At 33.0% G+C, this 22,202-nt stretch overlaps 1 protein-coding gene across 9 annotated transcripts in view; it reads right to left on the bottom strand.

Annotated features, from left to right (window-relative positions):
• Positions 1 to 548: 548 nt before the first annotated feature.
• LOC18448464 (immune-associated nucleotide-binding protein 9) overlaps positions 549 to 22,202 on the bottom strand; it is a 39,768-nt gene continuing 18,114 nt past the window's right edge. Inside the window, exons 1-5 of one of the 9 annotated variants that reach the window (XR_016043687.1) lie at positions 8,018 to 8,612; positions 5,959 to 6,230; positions 1,968 to 2,028; positions 1,127 to 1,234; positions 549 to 923 (exon numbers count right to left, since the gene is read on the bottom strand). Coding sequence is in view for 8 of the 9 variants with exons in the window: in XM_088850993.1 (XP_088707119.1) it covers positions 807 to 923; positions 1,127 to 1,234; positions 1,864 to 2,028; positions 5,959 to 6,230; positions 8,018 to 8,066 (711 nt within the window). In the remaining variant the exon portion in view is untranslated. Of the gene's footprint in view, positions 924 to 1,126; positions 1,235 to 1,863; positions 2,029 to 5,958; positions 6,231 to 7,991; positions 9,268 to 22,202 lie in introns of those variants that run through there. The other 8 variants (XM_088850996.1, XM_088850995.1, XM_088850994.1 and 5 more) reach the window with 8 other exon arrangements.

Genomic DNA, 22,202 nt, shown 5'->3' with positions numbered 1-22,202 from the left:
AATAACAAAAACACCCATACAAGTTACAAATGTATTTAGATCATTTAATATTGGGTGTAGTTTGTATAAGACCGACGCTCTAAGCAATCAAAATAATGTGCACCTTCAAATAGTGTCAAGAGAAGTTTAAATACTGAAATCTTTGTCGGAAAAAGTTTGCATATGGTTGCAACCTTAAAATATAGCATTACAAATGCACCTAAAAACTCCACCATAGAATGTTGTGTTAATGTTGAAAAATATTTTAATAGAAAATCTCGACATTGAGATGCATGAATATGAAAAAAAAAAAATTTATTATGAATCTTAGAAATAGTGCATCTCGCAACACATTATCTAGACTGTCCATTTTCAAGATTTCTATATGTTTATAGATTTACTTGATTTAAACTGTTTTTGGAGTTTAAAATTTTATAATTAGATATGATAATAGATTTTTAGATAATCCTAAGAATTTTTTACATCAAAATTACATGTTATGTTAAAATTTGGAGGTTCGCCTTAATTGAATTGTTTAAAGTTGCACCCTTATAGAAACCACACCCATCTTTGTGATGAACTGAAAATTGATTTTCTTCTCTAATTATAAAATTTAACACTTCAAAAATTGATAGTCCGAAAATGCATTACATGATGCACTATTTCTATTTAGAAAGTAGAAGTAGGGAAGTAAACAAGCAAGACTAGAATATCATTTCATAATAATCATCATCATCATCATCATCTGGGCCTCCACTTTCAGCTCTATTTCGGCGCACTTCAGTCAAAAGCCTAACAGCCTTCAAAGGCCTCTTCATCCTTCAATCTCATTTGGTCCTCTTCAATCTCATTTGCTCAGCTTGGGCGTGCTTCTCAGCTTCCATCCCTGCATTTTGCTCCGAGGCAAGCTGCCTTTCAAGATTTTCAGTGGTTTTCTTCTCCACCTGGGCCACATGCAAGAAATGAGGAAGCAATCAACTTTGCATCAGTATGAAATTGGCTCTCTCTGATGTTACGAAAACGATATTGATCTCTTCATTCTAAACCTCATTTTTGCAGGTTGCTGATGATCTTGATCGTGCATATATGATAAAGAAATCCACATAAACAAGCAGAAGGTGAAAGAGGACAACAACAGAAAAAATACCATCTCAGTTCTCAGCTGAAGCTGCCCGGCATGTGATTTATCCAGTTGTTCAGTAAATGCTGAAGTATCATGAACAGAATGCCCTTCTACTGATTCAAACTCTTTCTTCTGAGAAAGCAAGTTTAGAACCAATCGGCTAACAAATCAGTAAACAAGGTGTGCTACAAGTAAAAGCTTAAAGTGTCCCGTAACAGCCCCAAGTGAGGCAAAGTTAGAGCGTCATGAGTGCATTTAATTAGCATGAGAGAGAAAGAAGGTCCTCAAAGGAAGAATGGGAGGCGTGAAAGAAGTAACAGGAAGAGTCATGTGTGCATGCACGCCCATGCGTGTGTGCCTGTGTATGTGTGTGTTTGAGAGAGAGAGGAATAGGGGTATAACATTAAAAGATTTGAGGAGGCAGAGCACCATGTCTGGTTTGTGTACATTGCATACATAGCAACACGCATGTGTGATGGCTGATATGCATGGGTGAGGAAGGGAGAGGGAGAGAGTCCCCAAAATGTAAGAGAGAGGCATGAGGAAAAGTAGGGAATAGCCCAATGAAAGAGGCGTGGGAGAAAAATAGGAGAGGGAGATAGAGGAATATAGGAAAAAAGGATATCCCCTATTTTTCTCTTCTTCTCATCCAATCTCTAGGTCCCACCTCTCTTCCATATCCCCCTCCTCATCCCTCTGTTCTATTCTTCTCATCCCTCTGTTCTATTCTTAGCATAACAAAGTTGAGAAAGTTTTACCACCTTGAGTTCGTCGAAAATCTCATCCGAACAAGGTCGTCCACCATTCTCTGCTGTGATGACATCAACTAAGTCTAACAACAATTGAACCTGCTCAACTCTTTTACCTTCATCCTTAGTTATATTATCAAAAAGAACCATCCTGTGATTGCAGAACTCCAAAAGCTCCTGCAATGGGCCCATTGCAGGAATTAGAGATCTCAATGCAGGCACTTTCTATTGTTTAATCATGCCAAGCTTTATACAGTGCAGAAGCAAATTGTGACACCTAGCATAAATATTCAATTCAAAACAAAACCTAAATAATTTGCAAAAGGCAACGACACACAGAGAAAGTAAATTGAGAAACAAAAGAGAATGTCTAGAACTCAGGGTGTGGACTCTAGTTGACCTCTTTGCCAGTAGACGCAGCATAGCCACTAGGTATCAACATGGCCCCTAGATGTGCATGTCTACATGTGTGCATTACAAACGTACACATAAACTAGAGGAATGAACTAGTTTTACTAGACAAAGAAATGGATGAGGAATCTTAGTTTCAAAGGAATACATAAGGTTTCCAATATTCAGATACAGGAATGTATACCGCATTTCCTGTGTATGGCATACCATACACGAGTGGCGCATCTACATCCATTCTCAGAAAAATGGAGATCAACCATAGCTCCAGATTAATATGTGTGAGATGCCAAAACCCAAAACAGCTTAAAAAAACCAGAAAAAAAAGAAGTATTCAGGAACCTGAAATTCCAAATAAAATCAATCAGAAATAACCATGATCCACTATCAGTCCGGTGAACCTCTTTTAAAAATGTTTATTTAAAGGGATTTATTATCTGAAAAGATAAACTTAATCTCCAGGAGAGAAATTTGAAGAAGGGGTAAACAAATAGCAGGGTTATCTAAAGTATGAGTATGAGTAAGCTCCTAAGTGCTGAGGGAGCTGCCCTCCCAGGAACTCCCCGCAGGCTCCCTCAGTTCCAAGGTGGTGAAACTACCACTAATAAATACTAGTCCAAAGAGATAAAACCCCCTCTCTAAATTATAATCCCAAATAACCCCCCGGTCCTATGAATATCCCATGGAACCCCCCAAGTTTTAAAACAAAAAAAGATGTTTAACCCTTTCTTTACCTTTTTCATTGTCCAAATTAAAGAATTTACTACTTTTTTCTTAGTCACCATATTATCTAAATGAAAAGCTCTCTCTCTCTCTTTAATCCTCACCTGTGGACCTTTCTCTTTAATCCTCAACTGTGGACCTCTTCCTCCCTCTCTTAGAAACCTTCCCCGAATATTTATCACTGTCTCTCGTCTCAAAAACCTCACAAGTAAGTTAAAAGAAGCATCAGAAACTCGATTTTTATGATGAGGTTATTCGAAAAAAGAAGAAAGGTCAATTCTATAATTTGGACAATAAAAAAGGTAAGGAGGGTGTTAAACGCCCCTTTTTTGTTTAAGTTGGGGGATTTCATGGGCATTTTATGGGATTAGGGAGTTATTTGGGATAATAATTTTAGCGAGGGGGATATACATCTTTTTCCCTAAAAATAAAGCGAGTGCCAATTTTTGACATAGAAAATTTGGGGAATTCTATAGATAGCACATTTCCATCACAAAATACAACATATTTGAGAAAAGATATTTATCAAAAGACACTAGCAACATAACACATAGTCAATGACAGCATTGGTGCCTCTCAAAAAGAGCAGCATTGGTGGTTCGATATTTTAGGGAAAGAGTACCCTTTTCTTTTCTTGTTTTGGTAGACAGATCACCGAAACACATTAAGGAACATATTTCTACAAGTTATTTAATCTTTTGATGCATTCATTTCATAGTGTTGTCATTCCTAAAATGTACTCAACATTTTTGGACACTTGATACCCTTACCCACATGTAGTAACTTTTTTGTCTAGGGCTATTGTAGGTAATTAATTAAGGGTAATGTAAATTCTTTGATAGAAAGAAAATCATTTATTAATTATAGTGGAGAATGACATCATTCACATTAGGTGTGAATTGTGACATGACATCAGCCACATGGAACATTAATTGTTTTTTAACTACTAATAGAATACCACTAGTTTCTTATAAAAATATCTATTCTATCGCTCCTAATGAGTACAAAACACTCTTGCCCCGAAAATTTTTATCTTAAAGCAAGAGTAATGAGTGTCCAATGAATGTTGAGTACATTAAGCAATCATATCCATGTATATTTGTTCCAGAAGCAATCATATCCATTTATAGCATCTATAGGACTACGTGAGAATGAGTGACATTTAAATGGCTCACAAGGTTTTCCGTAGATTTCATATTTTTATCATTGATCCACAGACTCCCAGTCAAAAGCATGATGAGTGGGAAGGAATAGTTGTTTGTCCTAGCAAGTTAATCCCACGTAATATGAGATATAAAGGTTTTTTGTTCCCAAAAAAGTGTAAAAAGAGATTCAGAATAACGTAACGCAGCATTAATAACAAAGAAATAACATTACAATGACTTATGAGCTTTTCACCACCAAATTGCTCATCATAAGCAGGGCACTCAGTCTTTTTATTGAATGTACTGGGGCGCTAATAGGAAATGGGAGGAATTGAGCCCCTATCAACCTACCCCTACAGGCATAATAAAATCAGAAATTTGAACTTCTTGTGTGGCCTTAACCTTGAAAACCTATTTAAGAGATCCAATCTCAGGTAGGGAGACTCATTACCCTCTCATTTGTATGAAGAGTCTTCTCCAACATGAAGAATGTAAATGTGATCCAATGCAACCTTCCCAGCTGCTGCAAGTCATGCTGCCCTTATTTCTAGAACTAAAGACCTGGTTGCTGCAAGAGAGGACATCAGAGAAGTTGAGGAAGAGGTTTGGGTGAATGCCTCAAGCTACTGCAAGAAGTCAATTTGGTGAATAAATACTCATTTCCTAGGTGGAGAAACTCGTTGAGTCAACTCAACTCATCGAGTGGGTAAGTTTTTCAAAATGAAAAACTTGGCAAGTTTTTCGTATAGAAGCCATGCAAACTACTATTTATTGATAAAGGAAAGAAGATAGCACTAACCATATGTTCCACGTCAATGATCATCGGTTTAATATCCTAGAACTCAAGAAACCTTAAAACACAATGTTTGATGTTAAGAACCTGTGAATATTGAGGTAGTTTCTTGACCTAGAGGGTCTCATTTAAAAAGAGGTGTCTCATTTTCTCAAATGAAAAGCACTATGAACTTGCTGAAGAATATTAGAAAATTAGAATCAAGACCAATGTATACTCCTGTTGAGTAGGATTACTGCCTTCAGCAGGATCAAGGTCAGCTGTTGAAGCTTTCAGTATCAATGCATAAATCAGAGAATGGTGGAGAAGCACATCAATTTAACCATCACAAGACCAGATCTTGAATATGTTGTGAAAGTTTTCAGCCAATTCATGCATGTACCCAAATAGCCTTGTTTGCATGGTGTTATTAGGATCTTAAGCCATCTAAAGTCATCTCCTGTGAGAGCATCATTTTCATACATACATCCATTTCTGATACAAATTGAGCTACCTCCCATTGTCAAACTAGTACTGGGGAATACATTTTGTTAATAGGAATATTGTAGGGTTATGGCACATGGTTCATGCAAATGAATATGGTCGAACAACTTAATAACAAAGATCACTGTAAGGTGCACCCTAAAATGGATATGTTCGATGATAACAAAGCAACCATAGATAATGCTCCCAATCGTGTATCCCATGGAAGAAACAAACACAATGAGGTAGATTTCCACTTCAATAAGAAGAAAATAACATCTAAAGAAATTTAAATGCCCTAGGCAAAATCTGAAGATCAATGAACAAGATGTGCACCATTTCAGGGATACTAAGGATGGTAGCGATCTAAGCAACAACTTGAGGGGGGAATGTACAATTATCTACATAGTGAAACAACCCACATGAGCATTTTTTCTTGCCTCAAAACTCCCTATCAAACCGAACAATTTCATAATTAAAACATCAAAGAAACTGACATGTGCATCTTTTTTTTATATGTGTACATTTGCATGTATGCTAATGCAATTTTAGCTACTACAATGTTAAGCAGCCAACCTTTAGACAATCAGGAGAATGATCTACGTAATCCTCCAATGTCTCATCATCATTGGCAAGTGCATCTCCGTTAGTGAAAACTAGGATCATGTATCTTGCTATTTTCTCTCCAAATAAAGATTGCAACCTCTTTATGACACCAGCTTCTTGTTCAGTAAACCGATTTGCTACAGAGAGAACTACGAGCACCGCATGGATCCCATCCTTAGCCAATGCCATGCATCTCGCTATCTCCTTCCCCGTATCTAATGTGGCATTAGGATCAAATAATCCTGCAAAAAATGACCTAATTAGAAAGTTCCTTTAGAAATAAGCAAATAAAGCAAAGCATGATGCATATCAAAATAACACATCTAGCACTCCGCAAAATTATTTATAAACTAAATAATCTACCAAACACCATGCAAATAATTTTGCATCAGTTTTTCTTTCGCAAATCAAATAAGTCATATTGCATCAGTTTTTATTTAGGTAATCGAATAAGTCATACTGAAAAATGAAAAAATTACACAATGACTCATGGTAAATCAGCGTGTAGTTGTGTCTACCATAAATCCCACATGTCATCATCCAAGCATTATCCCAATTATTTGGGATTGGCTACATGACTACTATTCTTCCATTCTTTTCCAATCAACGGCCATACCCTCAGTAAGAGCAAAGGTCACCATATATTCTTACTATTTCTATCTATGTCCTTTTATCCTATTAGAGCCTTCCACTTGAACCAAATCACACTTTCTAACTGGTATGGTATTAGGTCTACATCGCATATGGCCAGCCCACCTAAGTCTTCTTTCCCTCATCTTATCACCTATTGAAACTAGTTACATGTATGCTATCTCTTATACAGCAATTATATTTATTATTTCTTAATACTACATATTATACAGTTATATTAGACAAAACTAACTACTATTTATTTTCCCATTTCATATCCGGTATAATGACCACCACCATTATATATTGACTCCAACCACTTCCTAACACAGTGGCACAATATATGTTTACATCAGATGGAAGGTTGAGATAGGCCCAGTAGGACTCCTATCACGAGACGGAACACTAACAAATATCTTTTTCCCCACATTTAACATCTCCAATGAGATAAAACATTCTTGATTCCTTAAAGTGGTGCCCATTGTCCCTAATCACTTCATGTTTTGGTTTTTTTACTAGGGTTGGTATTCAATACATCTAATGCATCATCCCACATTGTCCTTAGAAGAATAGATATTACCGACCGAAATTCATAACACTTTATTTCAACAAATATATATCTACTCTTATTTATGCCTTAATCAAGCCATCATACTCACTAAAATGCCTATTTATATCGTTTTTCATGCTTTTTCTTTTTAAATTTTCGAAAATTATTTTCCCAAATTTACAGTAATTTTTTTATCAATCATTATCATCATCATCATCATCATCAACGCCTTTTCCCAACTATTTGGGGTTAGTTACATGAATCTTAGTGCACCATTCTATTCTATCAAGGGTCATACCCTCAGTAAAACTATAAGTCCCTATATCATTTCTATAGAATGCCCTAGAAATCCATTGCCTATTTTTCACTGCAGCCCGGCGACACTACGAAGTGTCGTTTCTGGGGAACACCCTAATAGAAACAAAATTCAAACAAGATAGAAAAGTGTATAAGCAGATAACACCCTAGCTAATCCTTGCTCATTTCTAATTGTACCCGGGTTCTAGTACAGCGCGTCGCAAACGAGAAACACCTGAGTATAAGCGGATAACATAGATTCAAGATTCATGGAAAGATATTGATATAAGTTATAATAAATATTTCATTTGTCATAAACTGACAAACAGAAATTGACAAACAAGAGAGTGATCCCATATAATGAATCTACACTTTTTTTTAACCAATATTTGGAATAGGAATCTCTTTTTCCTGCACTGAAAATAGGTATCTTATTGTGGATTTCTAATTGATTGGACAAGACAGTAACTACAATAAATATGGTATGGCATATATATTATCAAGGGAAACTATCATGGAAACACACTTGAAATTCAGCAGTTAGAAGAAGACCCCCTCTGTCTTTCATTTCATGCGGCACTACAAAATCAAAATAATCCATCAAAGACCCCCCTCCACACCACCACCCCCGGTGCACAACTTTCTTTCAATTTTATCTCTCAAAGATTATCTTTTGGAAGTTAATTTATTCCTCACAAGTCCTTTCTCCTTTCTTCCTCTGCCTCATTCCAATATTTCCCCAACCTCACTCCTCTTGCGTAAAATTCCCATCCCGATCTCTCTCTCTTGTCTCTTTTCCAGTTTGACTGCCTTGCTCTGATGTGGCTTGCCACCACCGAGGAACTCCCTCTATCAAGCACGCTTCTCTTCCTTCGTTCTCTCTTAAAAACATTTCTCAGCTCTCTCTTTCTCCGTCTCTTTTACCCATGACCTCCATGTCTTTCCATTTCCATAAACTCTCTCTCTCCGTTTGTCTCTCTCTCTCCGTTTGTGCATGTGTGTGCACTACCACCTCTATCTAGTATGGTCTTATTTCCAAAAGCATTACAGAGAGGGGGAAGAGTGCAGGGAGTGAACTTGGTCCAAGTACTTACAGCCCCAAATACGCCACTGTTAACCTGCACTTAATTTGGCTGGTTTGATCAGCAAGACAGCCATGGAACCTCAGAGGAAATGTAGAAAGGTGTTAAAGAAGGTGAGGAGGGAGAAAGATAAAGGTAGGGGAGGAGAGGTAGAGTGATAAAAGAGTATGAAGGAGTCAAGGACCTAAAGTCGTCACTGGTATCATTGTCTCAATCAACATACAAGGAAATTTTCACGAAGACAAGCGGAGAAACATGAATCAAATATTTGGAGGCATAGATATAAATTGGTAAAATTTTATCAAAAAACAAAAAAAATATTATAGATAGCCTATAAAATAAATGTTAAAGAAAAAAAAGAAAAGCCATAAATGGCTTGTGATCACAATACTCGCGCTAAAACATGCCCTCTCTCCCTCTAACAATGAAGACAGGGAGAAGAGAGAGAAAGAGAGAGACCACGGTGCCACCACTGATCTACAACCCCATAGCCTTCTCCATTTCTCTCTAAAATGACTTGCCTTCCTTCCCCTTTCTAAATGACCTCTCCGCTTACAAACCCAGCCATTAATCACCTTGGGTTCTCAAACATCGACCAGAAATTGACAGCGTGTTATCATCCAAACCCAAAACCGGCCTGGCGGTTTTTCAGGCTAAACTCATTACAATTTCTTTCTTCCCAGCCTAAATTCCCACGCTTTTATCCAACTCCGAACTTCACAACCCTTCAAATTACAATGGTTGAAGGGAGAGAAAGTTGTCTTGGTTTATTAATTTTCTTGTCAATTTTTTTAAAAAATTATTTTTTTGAGATAAATTTGTAAATATTACTATTAGATAAAAGATATTTTTGTTATCTTTTTAATAGGTAAAATTTAAAATTTAACTAAAGTACAAAATCACTTTATAAATAAATTTAAATTTTAACTAACGTACAAAATTATTTTATAAATAAAGTTTTAGAATATTAACTTTCAAAATATCATTGTAATTTTGTGAAAATCTCAAATTTGCCTATGTTTAATAGTAAAGTTCTCATCAAGGGTACCTAATAAAAATATAAAAAAAAATAATCCCCATAAAATAAATTGACTAAAATACCTCTGAAACTTTATGAGGGTATTTTGGTTAATTTTTTTCATGTAAAATATTTTTTTTATATTTTTCGAAGATTTAGTTATTTTTTATGAACATACGCCTAAAATTTCAAGTGATTTGGATTTGTAGAAAAAAATTAAAATTCAAACATTATTGGGCATCCGTAATCATCATATCGACCCAAATTCAATCTAGGCCGTTAGACTTATTTTTACTTGTGAGCATACTAGCTCATATATATGTTCATATGAGCTCAATGGCTTAGATTGAAGTTGGGTCGATCTGACGATCACGACCTCATTTCGTATTTTAATTTTAATTTTTTCTACGAATCCAAATAATTTAAAATTGTATGCGTGTATTTTTAAAAAATAGGAGAATCTAATGAAAAATATCAAAAATAATAATTTGCAATAAATAAATTGATCAAAATACCCCTAAAATATTTTGGGGGTATTTTGATCAATTTATTTTTTGAGAATTATTTTTAAAATATTTTTATTAGTTGCACCTTGATGAGAAGAATTGACACTTGAAATTTCAAGTTATTTGGAGTCGTAAAAAAAAATTAAAATTCAAACACGAAATAAGATCGTGACCATCAGATCGACCTAGATTCAATCTAAACCGTTGAATTCATATATATATATATAAAGAGAGAGAGAGAGAGAGCAATGACCCAATACAACGGTTATATCATAGTATAATGCAATGACACTTTTAAAAAACCATGTTTGTAGCATTTGTATGACCTCAAATTTTACGCACACACTCTTTATCTCAATAGTCAATCCCAAAAAGAAAAAAAAGTTAAATTTGAACCCTAGATATGGTCAAAATGAGTCATCTCCAAAAATGAATCTAGACCATTCCTTTTGTGAATTTCAAGATCTTAGCTTTATAAACTCAAAATTATTTTTTTCTTTTTTAACATTATTCATCTAATGATAATAAAGCCATCCAAAAAAATTGAAAATGAAAAATCCTTCTAAAGCCTAGATCTAAGCATCTCATAAAAATGAACGACCTATGTTAATTGGGCTAAAAAAATATTTTCTAGGTTGTATTTTTAATTTTTTCTTCGTTTGTGATTGTTCATTAGAATGAAAAGAGTGTATATGTCAAAATTTGGATCAAACAAATGGCCATAAGATGGTTTTTTAAGGTTGTTGCATCATATTACTATACAACGGTTGCATGAAATCATTGCTCATATATATATATATATATATATATATATATATATATATATATATATATATATATATATATATATATAAGCAATGATCTAATGTAACAGTGGTATCATAGCAATTCCAAAAAAAAAAAAAATTCAATTTGAACCCTAGATGCAGTCGAAATGAGTCCTCTCCAAAAACGAATATAAACCATTCATTTTGTGAATTTCAAGATCTTAGTCTTTATAAACTCAAACTCATTTTTTTTTCCTTTTAACATTGTTCATCTAATGATAATAAAGCCATCCAAAACAATTGGAAATGAAAAATACTTTCTAAGACCTAGATTTAAGCATCTCACAAAAATGAATGGCCTATGCTAATTGGGCTAAACAAATACTTTATAGGTTGTGTTTTCAAATTTTTCTTTTTTGTAATTGTTCATTAGAATAAAAAGAATATATATTTCAAAATTTGGATCAAACAAATGACCATAAGATGGTTTTTTAAGGTTGTTGCATCATATTACCATACAACGGTGGTATGAAATCATTGCTCTATATGTATAGAAAATATCTTGTCATCGGCTGATATCTACAGTGTCTCCAATGGCACAGATTGAATCTGGGCCGATCTGACGGTCACAATCTCATTTCATGTTTAAATTTTTATTTTTATTTATAAATTCAAATCACTTGAAACTTGGAGCGTCTATTCTTCAAAAATAGAAGAACCTAATAAAAATATAAAAATAATAATTCACAAAATATAAATTAACCAAAATACCCCCGAAACATTTCGGGGGTATTTTGATTTTGAATTATTTTTTTTATATATTTTTATTAGGTGCATCTTGATGAAAAGAATGAACCCCTAAAATTTCAAGTGATTTGCATTTGTAGAAAAAAAAATGAAAATTTAAATACGAAATGATATTGTAACTGTCAGATTAGCCCAGATTGAATCTGGACCATTGGCTGACATTGTAGAAGTCAGCCCGTGGGCTGACAGAATCCACTCTCATATATATGGAAATCTTCCTGTTAGCCCACAAGAAGATATAAGCCCAACGGTCGAGATTGAATCTAGGCCGATCTGACGGTCATGACCTCATTTCGTGTTTGAATTTTAATTTTTTTCCTATAAATCCAAATTACTTGAAATTTAGGCGTGTGTTCTTCTCATCAAGCAGTACCTAATAAAAAAATAAAAAATAAATAATCTGCAAAAAATAAATTGATCAAAATACTCTCAAATCTTTACGAGGGCATTTGATCAAATTTTTTCATGTAAAATATTTTTTTGATATTTTTCAAAGATTCACTTATTTTTTATGAACACACACCTAAAATTTCAAGTGTTTTGGATTTATAGAAAAAAAGTGAAAATTAAAATACTATCGGGCATCGGTGATCATCAGATCAGCCTAGATTCAATTTGGGCCGTTGGGCTCATTTCTTTCTGTTAGCCATTGGGCTAACGGTAGCATCATCCCATATATATATATATATATCCTACGGTTTGCAACTCTTTCTTACTAATAAAAATACCAATATGAATAATCCTCAGTCTTCAAATACCAACAAAGGAAAACAACCGATAGACTTAGTACCAAGCAACAGGTATGGGCCCCTTATGCCCATCCATTCCTCTCTAAGTCTGACACCTATGTCACCTCTCAGATCTTCAAATGTACCTGAATACTTGCTACAAACTCCTCCGCAAAGTCCAATACAAACCCCAAGTTCGGCGTTTTCCCCGGCAACATACCCAAATAAACAAACCTCAACCTCTGCCAAATTAGTCTATATAGACACAGCCTTCTTATCAGATATACCCATTTCCGATACTCATGCACAACTTGACCCAAATAAAATAGCTCACTTTTATCTTGTAAACCATTTGAATCCATCATACAGAGTCAAAACCCGTGAATGGTATGAAGCTATTCTTATGGAAACCGGCTCGGTTTCAATTGTTCATTTTTATCAAGGTACAACTAAAGTATATGCTTATTCCAAATTTCAAATCAAAAAGTTACTTTCTTATAATGATTGGGGATGCAATCCTCTTCAAGGGAAAAAATTATTGAATCCAGAATTCCAATATAAATATTATAAATATTTTGAATACATTGACGCATGGCACAAGGTATTCTCCTACCAAAATCCAAATAATACTCATTCCTGGTATTTACAATTCAAACTCCCTATTCTTGAAAGATTCCCAAGTTGGCTCCGCCATTGGTTCTTATTATGGGGATCTCAGACCCAAATTTTACCCGATGGTTTCCAAGCCTTACAGACAAAATTTGCACAATATAATACTTGTACTGACCAAGATGATTTCCATCTCTACTTCATGGCTATCCACCAAATACCTTGGATCCTAAAATGGGATTACTCTATTTCTAAAAATAATACCAATAATTATGAGTATATTCCCAAACTTGGCAAAACCCTTAAAATCAAATGGTGGGATATTTTCAGTACTAATCCTACCTCCTTACCCTTTAAACGAATACCTCCTCAAACCAGTGTCTTCAATCCACCAGCATATAATACAGTCAGTTTACCCACATTTTCGGCCTATCTGAAGAAAATGAAGCAAGCACATCCTAATGCTACCTTAGAAGAAATAGAGCAAAATCTTCTTCATATATTTGCTCCCGATACTACTGCACCAACAACATCAGAAGAAACTGTCCAATCAGGCAATCCCTTATTTGACGAAGTCAGCCAAAGACCCGATGCTTAACACGGCCCGACAGTCCGGCCCGAGATGATCCAGATAGATATCTCCACTATTCGCTGATATGACCTCACCATCATAAAGCAAGATGCCTCGACAAGAAAGATTCCCTTCTTCATAAGTGACAAGACATCTCAATAGTAAAGATTCCCTTCTTCATAAAGTGACAAGACATTTCAATAAGTAAATATTCCTTCTTTATAAATGACAAGACACCTCCAAATAGTAAAGATGCTCTTTTACCCCATTTGATCGATGTGACTAATTTGGAGTCAAATCATAGTCACGCTTCTACCGACGTGGCCTCTTCTCCTTCTTCGTTGCTCACACGTACCGCCATCACATCACGTCAATCACCGTCCTCAACGTCTGGCTACTCCCTGCACCTGCCACGTATCCCTCTTCATACGACAACCTTATCCCCAGGTTCCTTCGTCGCTACGCTAACGAACCTCAGCTACAAGCTTCCCTTCACCTTATCCCCAGGTTCCTTCGTCGTTACGTTATCATCCATAGCCACAAGTTTTCCTGGGTCATTCCTCTATAAATACCCACTCGATTAGTTGAAGAAGGCAGACTGCATCAAGGACGCAACATAGCAGCAGCAGAAATTCTCAAGCTCTCATATTCTCATATTTTCTCTTCTTCTCTTTCTCTCTCCTTCTTCATTCTTCTTCACTCTTTCTGTAGACAGTAGGTTAGTTATTGCATTCAGTCACCTGTACATCGACAAAGTCAGTAACTTCCATATGACTTCTTTATTTTAGAATGTGTGATTGTAATCTATCTTCCTTACCTTCTTACTATCCTTCTGAGTGGAAAAAGTTTGCAAGTCTCTGTATCTGTAATCAGTAAGCTATGCAATTTAAATTTGTTTTTACATTCAAAATCTGTGACTATACTCATACTTCGTGGATCATATTTGACATATCTTTACTTCCTGTTTTAATTATCCTATTTGTGTTCCTATATTATGTTACTATTCTACAACAATTAATAACTTATAACTTTGTAATCTTTTCATATTTAAGATAAATAATAGTAACTACTTAGGGTAGATCTTGCGGTAAAAATGGTATCAGAGCCAACCCTGTTTTAGAGATCTAACAGTTACTACTAGTTCTTCTATCTTAAAAAACTTAATAAATTAATCCATTAAATAAAGTTGGTCCGAGAATTGAGGTTAGAGACGCTCAGGACACCCAGTCAATTGACCGTTTAGGCCAAGAGAGCCGCTGAGGTCTAGAAGACGTAAGAGGTAGTCAAAGAGGACTGTCCAGATAACATTCAACCGCAACCTAATAATGGAAAAATTTATTAAGAATCTGACGGATAAAACAACTAGTACAACTAATAGAACTCTAAGGATCAAAGAAGAAGTTGTTATTAATGATATTGAAAGCCAAATACACAATTGGAACATACCTAAAGTGCCAATATCAGATATCTATAAAAAAGGCACATTCGATCTAAAAATCGGATATGCTATTAAAACAGTAGAAGAAACTTTATCTGTTACAAATAATCAAGAAGACTTTCAATTACTATCTCAAAAGATATTACAAGTCCATAAAGCAAAAAACTATAAATATTTATATATAGGATTAATTCAAATAGCTGTAAAACCCTTGACTCGTTTAGGACTAAATAATAATTATCTGGAGGTTTAACTAATGGCATATGTTTTGTTTTTATTTTAGTTAAATCGATAAACTGAGTAATTATTTCTCTTTTTTCGTCAGGATCAGATATTTTTTCGATTAAATCTAAAATAAGATTGTCTTCTTTGTTAATGTATGAATACCAGAAGTTGTAATAGGACATAGACATATTTCGTCTTCTGTATTAGAACTAATATCTGACCAATAAAAATCATCATTATGTATTGTTTCTATGAAAGAAGTATCACTACTTGAGGAAGTAGTGTCAGTATCGGAACTATCAAACGAATCATATATTTGAATAATATCATATATTTTATTTCTGATAGACTCATCTAATGTAATGGAGTCTAGTTTTTGTTTGACTTTGCATTGGCTTTTATAATGGCCGACTTTGCCACATTTATAACAAACGGGTAATTTCTTTTTACTCTGTTGGGATGATTTGGAAGCAAAACGTTTCGTAAATTTTCTATATTTTTTCTGTTTGGTTGGAAAAGACTTATGTGTTTTTTCGGGTTTATTACGATGTTTTTTCTTTTTATATATTTTATGTATTTTATGTGGTTTAATTTTATCTATATGAGTTTGATCCATATGATAGCCAAATTGTTGGCAGAAATCTCCTAACTCTTTTTTACCACTTAAATTTTGTTTATCAAGTTGCTTTTTGAGTTTCAGATCTGTACATAGGGCTAAGCCTTCAGCACAGATTTCTGAGGATAATTCTCCTAAAGTATATTGAGAGTAATTGATTACACCACTATTTTTATTTTTTAGACGTTTTTTAACCTTTTCAACAAATAGATAAGGTAATCCTGCTAGGAATTTTTCTTTCCAGTGGTCAAGATGACTATCTTCGCGTATGAGTAATCGAGAGAAAAAGACGTCTTTATACCATTTGTAGTGTGATAGTGTAGGACATCGTAGATTAGATAAAAGATCAGCAGTTCGTGCTGCAAGTATTGAAGTATTCCCTATAAAATGAAGGGCAATTGTATAGATTAAGGAATTGACAGCATCACTTTTAGAATATATCATATCCTGGTTGTGTTCATTTTTTGCTGTCCATTGTCGAGTATTAGTTAATATTTGTTGTTTTGTTTGTTCATTGAGATAGGAATCCCACCATCCTCTTAACCATCCGGTGAATCCTGAGACTATAGCTTTTGTTATTTCTTGGTCATGGCTACCAGCCATTTTACATGCCGAAGCATACATAGTCATGTGTTTCATTGTATCTAATATTCGGTGATCAGAAATTCCATCAATATTCCAATCTATAATCGTTCGACCCATATATGTAGAAGTATGACTTGTTAGGTCTTCTTCTAATTGGATATCAACTGGGGTTGGTCTTTTATAATATGGTCGGGCATTTATTGGTTGCCAATTTTTACTGTAATTAATTCGATTTATAGTATCTCGAGTAATTTGAATTTCAGAAAACGTTGTCTGCATATTTTTTATTGTGTTGACAATTGGTGGTTCCATGGTTTCATTGGTTTGGAAAAGTATTTCTTCTTGTAGAGTCATATTATCATGTTCAGGGATTTTTGCTTTTCCTTTATCATTGTCTGGTAGAACAATAGTTTGTTTGGAATCTTTTATTTCTAATTTGGATAATTTGGAGATTAATTGATCCATAAGTGTTTTATTATCATCGCCTATATGAAATTTTTCTTTATTCAGGTCAGGAGGAGGTTTAAAAAATAATTGTTTTTTCTCCTTATAAATGGGAGGATGTAATAAATTTTTTATTCTATTAGTTTGTTGTCCAAGTGTATGGAGGCAGAGATTTGTATAATTATTTTGTTCAATTATATACAAGGTTTTAAACATCTTTTTGCAGAATGTCTTTGGCGGCTTTACAATCAGTACGAATAAGAACATGTAATTCTATACGAGCTATATTTGCATTATTGAGTTTATATGGTGTAGCTACTGTTTCATACACAACCATTTGGGTTGAGGATGAAGATGAGGATCCTATATTTTGTTCTGGAGTTTTAGTAGCTGATACCATAGTAGCAACTCCTTGTATTTTCAAGCTTTGTTCTGGAGGATGTATGGCTTTAATTGTATTTCCTTCAGTCGTATTGAATACTGTATATTGAGTTTCTAGTGTATTTATTTCAAAATTAGGAATAGGAATACCTTTTTGAGTTAAAATGTCTTTTAGCCAATCGAAAAAGCATGTTCCTTTATTTCACTTTTTTCTCCATTTATTAAATCTTTTGTGAAATAATTCCACTAATCTAGGTTCAAATTCTGCTACATACCATTCTCTGATGTTTTTATTTTCTGGAGATAAAAAATCTTTTATGATATATTCTTTATCAAATGTTTCTTCAAGTTGTAATACTTGAATGAACTCTGCTTCAGCAGGTTCTTCTTGAGCTTCTTTGTATTGGGGAATAATAATATTATCAGACGTTCGTAGGAGTCCATCAATTTGTGGTTTTACTGGTGTTGATGGAATATTTATGATAGGAGGAATTCTATTATAAGTAGTAATAGATTTTCTTGGAGGTTCTGGTTCTCGAAAAGAATGAGTACTTGAAGTACCTAAGATGGATGCATTATCCATAATTCTATTATTTGTGGTGAACTGTATTTCAATATTTCCGTCTGTATATTCAATAATTTAGTTTGGAATATTTTGAGTAGATATTTGTGATGGTTGGTTTTCATTATGGATAGACCATGTTTGGGGTAGAACAATATCTGACCATGATATTGTTTTTGGTATAATTGTATTTGATTTTTCCATATTGGTTTGAAAAAATATTGTTTGTCCTCTCGTATCTATTTGGAGTACATTTGGACATAATGTAGTCATTACTTTGTAATAAATTCGATAAACAATGGCTATATTTTGAGAACCCGTCATCATATTAAATCCTTGAGTTTTGAGATTTAAAGATAAAACATTTAAAATATTTGGATCTGTAAGAGATACAGAATAATTAGGAAAACAGTTGAAATATATTGGTCCACTACATAAACTAGATTCAACCATTTCTAGCAGTGAATCAGAAAATCTATTATGCCTAGTATCGCGTAAACAGACTAGGATATATATATATATATATATATATATATATATATATATATATATATATATAAGTCTTCCCAACGCCTATAGGCAAAAATGAACAGTGATTTCGCCTACCCCTATCACCATTCAAAGTTCATCACACGGTCACGATTGTCAGGTAGTGTTTCATAATACTTTTATTTTTTATTTTTCATTTTTTTTTCTACAAATCAGAATGATCTGAAATTTAGAGCGTGTATACATCTTAGTAAGGTGCGCCTAATAAAAATAATAATTTGCAAAAAAAAACCAAAATACCCCCGAAACCTTTCGGGGGTATTTTGATCAATTATTTTCATGTAATTTATTTATTTTTAATATTTTTGTAGATTCGCCTATTTTTTATGGACACACACGCCAAATTTCAGGTCATTCTGATTTATAAAAAATAAATGAAAAATGAAACACTATCGGACAATCGTGAGTGTGTGATAAACTTTGGACGGTAATAAAGGTAGGCGAAATCACTATTCATTTTCCCCTATAGCATAGAAGATCTATGCTTCATCTACCATCCAGCTGTCCAATTTTGATCAAGAGAGGCACTCACCGTTTGATCTTGTATCCGACGTCTCAAAGTATTTTATTGTTAGTTTTATTTTATACAAATTTATGAATGTGAAATTTGGTACGTATCATCTTCTCATTGGGGTGCACTTATAAAAAATATTAAAAATAATTTTTCGATCAAATTTCATATTTATACAATTTGTATAAAAAAACTAAAAGTAAAATACTTTGAGACGTCGGATCTAAGATCAAATGGTGAATGGCTCTCTTGATCAAAATTGGATGGCTGGATGGTAGCGGAAGCATAGATCTTCCTTCCTGTATGGGAAGTATAGAAACATTTCCCTTAAGTAAGACAATTTTATAAATATTATTATAAGATAAAAGGTATTTTTGTCATCTTCATAAAGGGTAACGTTGAAATTTTTTCTAAAAGACAAGGGCACTCTATAAATAAAATTTTAGGATACTAACTTCCAAATTGCCATTGTACTTTTGTAAAAATTTCAAATTTATAATTGCTTAATGATTAAGTTACCCATTAAAATAAATTTTTGAACAAAAAGTAATCATCTTTTTTATAAATACACCCATCACAACCCCCTCTAACTTTGAACTTTGTATTTTGAGGGGTTGTTAACTCCAGACAATTATATATTTATATATATATATATATATATATATATATATATATATATATATATATATATATATATATATATATATATATATATATATATATATATATATATATATATATATATATATATATATATATATATAATGCTGGCAAAGGTCAGTGGGCCTACAACTACATATGAGCCTAACGGCACAAATTCAATCTAGGTTGATTCAATTATCACAATTTTATTTCGTATTTTAATTTTAATTTTTTTATATAAATCTATATCACTTGAAATTTTGGGTGTGTGTTTTTTAAAAGTAGAAGAATCTAATAAAAATATCAAAAAAATATTTCTTAAGAAATAAATTGATCAAAATACTCTCGAAACATTTCAGAGTTATTTTGATCAATTTATATCTTTCGAATTATTTTTTAATATTTTTATTAGGTACGCCTTGATGAGAAGAATAAATGCCTAAAATTTCACGTGATTTGGATTGATAGATAAAAAAATTAAAATTAAAATATAAAATAAAATTTATGCATATCAGATCGACCCCTATTCAGTCTAAACCGTTGGACCTACATGTAGTTATAAACCCACTTGCTAGTGCTAGAATTTCCCTCTATATATACTCATATACAAGTGATAGTTCATAGGTAAATCGCATACTCATTGACAATGAGTGTGGATATAAAAAATTCAATAGCTACGCATAATTTGTGGATTCATGCCAAGTGGACGATACTTAGTAGACTAGGTTTCCTCACCAAATCCAAGGAGCAAACTTAAAGACTCAGTGTATTTAACATGCGTAGCACCCCCAAGTGACAATACTAAGATGGGTACCAATAAATAAGTAATAACCATATCAAGATTTAGATCTTCTAAATCTTATTACAAAATAATTTTCAGACACTCTTATTTATAGATTTTTGCCCCTTAAAAATTCTCAAATATGTGATATACTCAATAGTTATTTAAAATTACATAAGTTTCATTTAAAATTATGTTTTGAATTATTGACCGAATTGAATCTTTATTTTAAAAATCACATTGCTTGCACATTTTCGTTTGAGAATTCCCCAATCTACAAGTTCCCTCCTTGTTATTCTTCAATGTTCTCTCTCTCAAATTTTAAAGAAGTCTCCTTCTTTATCAATATCTCTTCCTTGTCTTATAATGTCCAAAAATAAATAAATCTCTTCCTTTTCTCTTTCCCTCCCAATTCATGCCGTGCACGGCATGAATTGCATTTGCATACTATATATATAAAAAGGAAAAGTCTTTTCAAAGCGAAAATGAATATTGATTTCGCCTACCCTCATCATCGTCCAAATTTCATCGCGTGATCACGATTGTCCGATAGTGTTTTATTTTTCATAGTTTTTCTACAAATCAAAATGACCTGAAATTTGGAAAGTATGTACACCTTACTAAGACGCATCTAATAAAAACATAAAACAAATTATCCGCAAAAACTAAATTGACCAAAATACCTCTAAAATATTTTGGGGGTATTTTGGTCAATGTTTTTCATATAAAATATTTTTTTTTATAATTTTCAAAGATTCCCTATTTTTGATGAATACACGCTCCAAATTTCAGGGCATTTCGATTTGTAGAAAAAAAATAAAAAATAGAACACTACTGGACAATCGTGACACCGCGATGAACTTTGGACGCTGATGGGGATAGGTGAAATCACTGTTCATTTTCGCCTATAGGCTTTGCGTAGTGTTTTCCTATATATATATATATATATATATATATATATGAGTTTGTCTAGAGTTAACAACCCCTCAAAATACAAAGGTTAAAGTTAAAAAGGGTTGTGATGGGTGTATATATCAAAAAAATGATTAATTTTTATTTAAAAAAATATTTTAATAGGTAACTTAACTATTAAGCTATGAAATTTGAAATTGTTACAAAAGTACAATGTAATTTTGGAAGTCAGTGTCTTGGAATTTTATTTGTAGATTGCCTTTGTCTTTTAATAAAAATTTCAATTTTACCCTTCGTAGAGATGAAAAAAAATACCCCTTGTAGTAATATTTACAAAATTGCCTTTACAAAAAGGTACCCCTTGTAGTAAAATTTTTCAATTTTACCCTTTTTAACTTTTTTTAAAAATTAAACTATGAAACTAGTAAATCCACCCTTCACAATTCTTACTATCTTTAACCTTTATAATTTGAAGTTGTGAAGTATAGATTATATATATATATATATATATATATGGAAAAGTCTTCCCAACTCCAATAGGCGAAAATGAACAGTGATTTCGCCTACCATCATCACCTTCTAAAGTTCATCGTATGGTCACGATTGCCCGATAATGTTTTATTTTTCATTTTTTTTCCAACAAATCGGAATGATCTGAAATTTGGAGTGTGTGTACATCTTAGTGAGGTTCACCGAATAAAAATATAAAAAAATAATTTGTAAAAAAATAGACCATAATAGCCCTGAAATATTTTGGGGGTATTTTGGTCAATTTATTTCATGTAAAATATTTTTTTGATAATTTTCATATATTTTTTTATTTTTTATGAACACATGCTCCAAATTTTAGATCATTCTGATATGTAGAAAAAAAATAAAAAATAAAATACTACCGAACAATCGTGACCGTACGATGAACTTTTGACAGTGACGAGGGTATGCAAATCACTATTCATTTATATATATATATATATATATATATATATATATATATATATATATA

This window comes from Amborella trichopoda, chromosome 11 (assembly GCF_054954075.1).
Source record: "Amborella trichopoda isolate Santa Cruz 75 chromosome 11, AtrichopodaSantaCruz75HAP2 v2.0, whole genome shotgun sequence".
NCBI classification, from domain to species: domain Eukaryota; kingdom Viridiplantae; phylum Streptophyta; class Magnoliopsida; order Amborellales; family Amborellaceae; genus Amborella; species Amborella trichopoda.
The sequence above is the reverse complement of the archived record's forward strand: the minus strand, read 5'-3'. Positions and strand labels throughout refer to the sequence as shown.